General features: G+C 39.1%; 1 protein-coding gene across 2 annotated transcripts in view; it reads right to left on the bottom strand.

The window, feature by feature from the left end:
• Positions 1 to 2,171: 2,171 nt before the first annotated feature.
• The window catches only part of RNF8 (ring finger protein 8), a 12,690-nt gene continuing 8,436 nt past the window's right edge, over positions 2,172 to 6,425 (bottom strand). Inside the window, exons 7-8 of one of the 2 annotated variants that reach the window (XM_052693343.1) lie at positions 5,515 to 5,719; positions 2,172 to 3,708 (exon numbers count right to left, since the gene is read on the bottom strand). In XM_052693343.1, coding sequence (XP_052549303.1) covers positions 3,563 to 3,708; positions 5,515 to 5,719 — 351 coding nt within the window. In that variant the 3' untranslated portion in view covers positions 2,172 to 3,562. Of the gene's footprint in view, positions 3,709 to 5,507; positions 5,720 to 6,425 lie in introns of both variants that reach the window. The other variant, XM_052693427.1, reaches the window with a different exon arrangement.

The following is a 6,425-nucleotide window of genomic DNA, read 5'->3' as shown; positions in this document are numbered from 1 at the left end:
TGTAATCCCTCACCCTTGTCTGGATGGCCATGCAGCAAATAGCAGGCAAGGTCCCACACAGCCACCACAGCACCACTCATGCAGGAGGAAGCCAATCAAGTGACTTCAGTCTAGGCAGCGAACTTAGGTACTGGGACAGGGGAGAATGGCTTGCTCCAAATAATCACAGAAAAAGGGACTTTGGGTAGTCACCTAATATTCCAGAACATAGCTGAGCTATATACAAATGCAGCATTTTTTCAGTTTGTGAATCCCAGAAGTTTCCAGTGGGAGTAAAGACACTACCTTTAGAAACTGTCTAACTGGACTTTTCTGAAAGCAAAAAAGTAGTAGTATTTAAACTATTACCGATTCTGTTGGAGGTGGAAGGGGAACAGATGGAAAAAGATATAACAGAAGTGTGTTTGACCTGCCCATAAAGGCTTTTTGTGTTGCAGAATCCTGTTTCCTCACAGTACTACAGTATTTCATTATCTTTACTTGAAACACTGGGAGAAAACAAGTGCTATCAGAAATCTTACAGCAATTTAAAATAATCTCATTACTTTTTATGCTAGTCACTCTGAACCTGGAAAAGCAAACTACTCATCTTTGAAACAGCTTCTGATGCATTTGAAGACTTACAGTCGCCTCCGCTTTTTTATTTTTTTCAGAGAGAAAGAGAACTGGAGTTTCTTAACTCATTTGCACGAGGTCACATTTCTTCGTCTTCATAATCTTTCTGTTCTTCCTGCTGCTCCAAATCCATCTAGTAGTGTAGTCCCTAAGATCAAGCACAGCACTACTATGCTGGGGTCTTGTTAGTGCTAAATAGATTAGGAAACACCTACTGGTGCATATGACTTTTCCTAACTTAAGTGCTTGCATACATATCTTTGCAGCAGCAGCATATTGTCTGAGTAATACCTCCCTTATTCCGTTCTCTATAACTGCTATCTGACAGATATCTTCTGTGCAAAAGTTTAAGATTTTAAGCTTGATCATAGCCAACTAGATGGCCAAAAAGAGAAACGTGTGCAGTTTAGATCTTTTTATCACTGAAAACTCGTTTATGAAAGGCACTAAGCTGTGAACAAAACTTGAAATAGTCTCACTTAGTTTACCTTTCCACAGCTTCTTTATAAGCAGTATCAGAAAGCACACACAAACTTAAGATACCTACAGTTTAACTTGTCCTCTATAAAAAATAAACAAACACACACAGTTTTGGTATGTTTTCTTCCTGACAAATAGGACAGTGGACACACATCTCATCACAACTCAGTAGTTGGAACTCACTTCCATACATACAGTCAACAGCTCTGGATCAGACAAGAGTTTTCCCAAAGAACTTACAGAACTGGGAGGAAGGGTCTGTTTTTGTCAATGATATGCTTTGGCCAGTGAACAGCATTACTGCTTAGCCTCTCTCCTTGATCCTTTACAATTTAGGTACCTACTGATAAACAGAAAACGTTTATTACTCCATGTGTATCTTGTTGCAACTATTGGTACCAGTTTAAAAGGGTAAATATTCCATTTTTATTCAGTGTGTCCCCTCTCACTAGAACATGAATAATATCTCTATATTCTAGTGAAAATAGCACACTCTCAAAGCATACCAAAGAACTTTGTTACCAGAAGAATCATCCTTTTCTAGTATGTGCATAAACACCAACACAAGAAAATAAATGTGTTTAGCAAAATGAAACAGGGAAAATTAAAATAAAATAAAAAAGCAAAGCAACATGGAAGAGCTACACAGTACAAGAATTCACAGTCCTAGGCAACCAGAACATTCTCCTACTCTTCAACAGGAGCTCCTGTTCCAGCATCAGGGTATTTCATTATGGTTTTCTGCAGCCCTCTTCTCTCAAGACATTCTAGAGAGCACGAGTGTACAAAGGAAATTTTCAAAAGCCAATCTTTTAGAACACTAAAAGGACATAGGGAAAATTCAAGATGTAATCCTTACCCAGAGAAACCTCACATGAAGACTTTCTGGCCCACACATCAGATAACTTTCCCTTGTTTAAGTCTTACCACTCAAATCTGCCAGAATGCACTATTTTCTTAGGAAAGCATTACCATTTAAGCACCTTTTTAATGGCATCTTTTTTTAGTAGGAGAAAATAAAGAGATACAATTGTATATTCTAAATTACTGGTAAGATAGGCACTGCTAACACAGGCTTGAAGAGTTAGGACATCTTTTATCAATTCCTGCATACAGTGTTTCAAATAATTTTAAAACAGTCAAACTACTTACAGCAATGAAAATGTGAAGCAAAGCCATTAAAAAAGAAACAATCTGGGTTTTCTCAATAAATTCAACGATAACTAAGAGAAAGACATTTATCTCATTGCTTGCATCAAGGAAGACTAATACACAAATGGATTTATATTTTCCTTCTTCAGCAAAATAAACACATAAACAAGAAAAGTACGTACAAACAGCCAAATAAATATTACAAATGAGGGCTTCCTTCATCCTCCTCTAACAGTGACATAACAGCCCCATCTAAAAGCTAAGTCAAAAATATATGCTGCTGAAAATGGAATTTCGTAGACAATTTCATACTATTTCATAGATGTGATGGGATGAGGCAAGACTTGCTTTGTCTTGGAGATGAACTCTGAGGGTAGCAAAGCCACAGCTCAATAGCAATGTTTTGTAAACAACAGAACTAAGTAGTTACTTGTGGTTGCCTACCTGCTGCTTAACTACCCTGTCAACAGCACATTTCATTCATTCAGGTAGTAGCTTAACAAAGAGGCCAAGATTCCTCTCTGCTGCTGACAAGAACTGAAAGTATCTCTGAAGTCACTGTTAATAACTTCTGGATGTGCTGTTTCACAGTTCTAAAACTCTTTATGCAGGGAACAAACCAAAGATGCTGTATGAAAAAAGCACAAACTAAGGAATTCAGGAAGATTTACTCTTCTCTATCCCCATTCAACAGAAAATGAATAACATCAACTGAACAAACAAGCCAGCAGCTCACCTTATTTTATATTTAAGCACTTAAGGCTGACATGGTCCACAACCCACCCTTTAACTTAATGGCCAGAAAGCCCTGGGATTACTCCAGCTGACATGAAATCAAGAGGAAAACCCGATGTTGGGATGCTTTTCTAATATATATCTCCTGTTAGCTGGTGCAAATGACCGAGTTCTCAAATATCTTTAGTTATGCTCCCAGCTGGATGAAGTAGGGGAAACTGGTATGTGCATTTAAACGTGTCATTCACTCAGAAAACAGCAGTGACCATTCAGATATTTACACCACGCTGAGGATGTCGGAAGTGATCCTGGAAACCTAGGTTTTATATGTCAACCATCTAGCATAATAGCAGTTTGTTCTCCCACGGTCCCAGTCTTGTTTGAGAGATCAAGCTTCTGTACATTCTCTTAAAAAATAAGGTCGTTCTTCCAAACTTTGCTAATGCTCAGCTCCAGTTCCAGCTTCTTCACTGAATCTCTCCTTCCAGACGCCCAGTCCACTCAACCAGCAGTAGTAAACCAAATTCCATTAGACTGTTTCCGGTCAGCACGCAGGCAAACCAGCCTGCAGTTACACTGTTTAAATAATGCAGTAGCTTCCATTATAATAAGAATCCTCCTCAGAGTCCTCACTGTCACAACTGCTGATTGACAAGATGGAATAGATGGAAGGAATGATGCTGCTGTCATTGTCCGTGGCTGGGTTCACCAACACATTTTGTTTCTCTGCATTCAAAACAGATATAAAAATTAGCATTAGTCCCTGTACCCTCAAATGCTCCCCCCCAAAACTATTTTTCTTTGATTCTTCTAGCCTCCCACTAACAGTATGAAGTCCTTCAAGCTACAGGGCACAGGAATTTTTTTGCTTCAATTTTCAGCATTAAAAGAACATTGTTTGTTGTTTTAATTTTCCTGTAAGTCTCCTCATGTTAAGACAGCACAGATGAGGAAGAGACATTCTGGATCCCTTCAGTAGCACATAGCTGACAAAAGGCAGTGGTTAGTTATTACAACACCCTGCCAGGTAAAAAAGGAGTATACAACAGAATGTGGTAAGGAACAAGTAATGGCTGCTCAGGACTCAAGGCCCCATCAAAACCTCCACACATTTAAGAGCACACACTGTTATACTGGTGTCCATTGTACTAAAGTTTATCATCTGACTGGGCTTTTCAAGTGCTACTTCCTTCATTATTTCAATTTCAACTGATTTCTTCTTAGGAGTTCACACTGAGTTAGACACATGGCTGCCCCCCTCCGAATCACAAGTTTCCATCACTGATTGAGCAGATCACACAGAAACAATTCTTTCTCCCTCCTGAAGCGCACCATGGTGAAGCTATATGATTTCCTACTACTAACCATTTTATCTAATTACAGCCTACATTCACGTGATAACCCAAAGTTTCATCGGAGTGCTGCTCCAATAAAGGCAGCACTTCATCTAATCTCCATCAGATATCTGATGAGACACTTCAATAGTGCTACAGCATATTCTGAAGCAGTGCGTATTATGCAAGAGCAGTGTTAGTTCTGCAAAGGTGAAGGCAAATCAAGAAGCCATGCTGGACAACTTCGGGGCAGCAAAGCATTTCCCGAGGGAATCAGACTGGCTTGGTTAAACGGGAGATGATTTCAGATAAGAAATAACACCATTTATCCATGTCATTCTATGTCACCATGCAGAACCTGAAATATTTCAAAAGCACCTTCGTTAGGAAGGGTTTCAAAAAGGCTTGACACACTGCAAAATGAAGGATCATGCACTCTATGAGGGGGTAGCAGGAAAATTATTTAAGGGAACACAATAGAAACTCGTTAATAGGTAGCAAGAAGTTGTACATTTCAGCACCTAGATACCAGAGTCAATTGCTCTAGAAACAACACTGGAAGATGTAAGCAGAAGAGGAATACCTCCATATTGGAATTTCACTCACAGCCCATATGGTCATGCACAGTCTTTTAGCTACAACAATTTTTTGTGTTAAAATCACATAGATAAACTCCTTAAGAATTAGTATGGAAGAGTAACTGTCATTTCAGCCATGCATTCACTTACATGACATACTCCCCAAATTCTCTTCAGAGATTTCTACACAAATCTAGCATGTCAAAAATAATTCAGAGTTTATCATTAGGCATTGCTCTGCTGTGTTTTTGCAACGATGTGGTTGACAGTTCAATCAAAAAGGTCAATTTTTTAAGTCTCAAGTTTTGCTCTTCTTTAGTGATCTCTTTAAAATCTTTTGGTAGGGCCATTAGTATGTTTAAGTCTTCCAGATGGACTGTGAAATTCATACTGAAGTCTTTCTCCAATGTTTTTTTATTTTACCGTGCAGTAAAGCTGGTAATACAGCATATCTTAAAATCATTTTCCCATCTCAATTTGCTGATTCTACCAACAATGAATATTGTCCAGTATATCTGCTGCATTTCCTGAGCATCTCTTTAGTATATAGGTGCCAAAGTTGGACGAAATAGATGAAATGAGAGATTGTACTCATCATGCCACATCCACCCACCTCTCACCTTTCCGCTCTCTGATCAGGGTCAGGCGATGCTCTTTCATTTCCACATCCAGATTTTCTACCATCCTGTCAATGCAGTTATCCAGCACCAGAGAGCGTGTCTTCGACTTAATCTCCTGCCTGCAGATGGGGCATTCCACTTTGCGCTTTGTCCACTCGTCTATACAGTACGAGCAGAAGCTGTGTGCACAGTTCAGAGTGACTGCCTGTGCAATTTGAGGGAGAGATACTTATGAGAGTGTGCTCACACAAGCATTGTAAAGAAAAAAACCTCAAAGTCAGAACACGTTGACTGAATACTTCCTATGAGAAAAGGCTGGGGAAGAAGCACAAAAGCCTTTTTTTTTTTAGCCTCTGGAGGGGCTGCACTTAAAACAACTCTCACAAGCCAGAATACAGGCAAGTTTACACATTAGTGGATTCACCATAATTACAGCAACCCTACAGCTAAGTCAGAAAAACTGACAGAACAAATGAATTGCATTATAACATCCCCCAGTTTGAAAAGGTCAGATTATAGAATAACTCAGGTAATTTAAGATAATATTCTGCATCTGAAATAAGAAACTCAAATTCTAACCGACTCCTAGGTCATTTTAAGAAAGCTAACAGGTTTTCTACAGTAGAAACGAATTGAATGAAACTGAAATTCCAGTAAAACATGAACAGACAGAACAGTCTACATTTCAGGCATCATCTGCCTATTCCTTCTCAAATCAGTTTCTCAACTTTACGTGAACTACATAAATAGTTTAGAACTCAATGAACACTGCACTTCCCTTCCCTTATAGCCTGTTCTTAGCACTTCCTTTCCCTTATAGCCTGTTCTTACATCTAACACTGAAGCTGCCCAACCCCAGTCAACTTGAAGCAAGGTCTACCATAGAATGACTAAGCAGGCTGCCAGCAGCA

Source organism: Tympanuchus pallidicinctus, unplaced genomic scaffold (assembly GCF_026119805.1).
Source record: "Tympanuchus pallidicinctus isolate F22 unplaced genomic scaffold, pur_lepc_1.0 scaffold1, whole genome shotgun sequence".
Classification (NCBI taxonomy): domain Eukaryota; kingdom Metazoa; phylum Chordata; class Aves; order Galliformes; family Phasianidae; genus Tympanuchus; species Tympanuchus pallidicinctus.
Note: the sequence above shows the minus strand (reverse complement) of the source record. Positions and strands in the feature narration are given on the sequence as shown.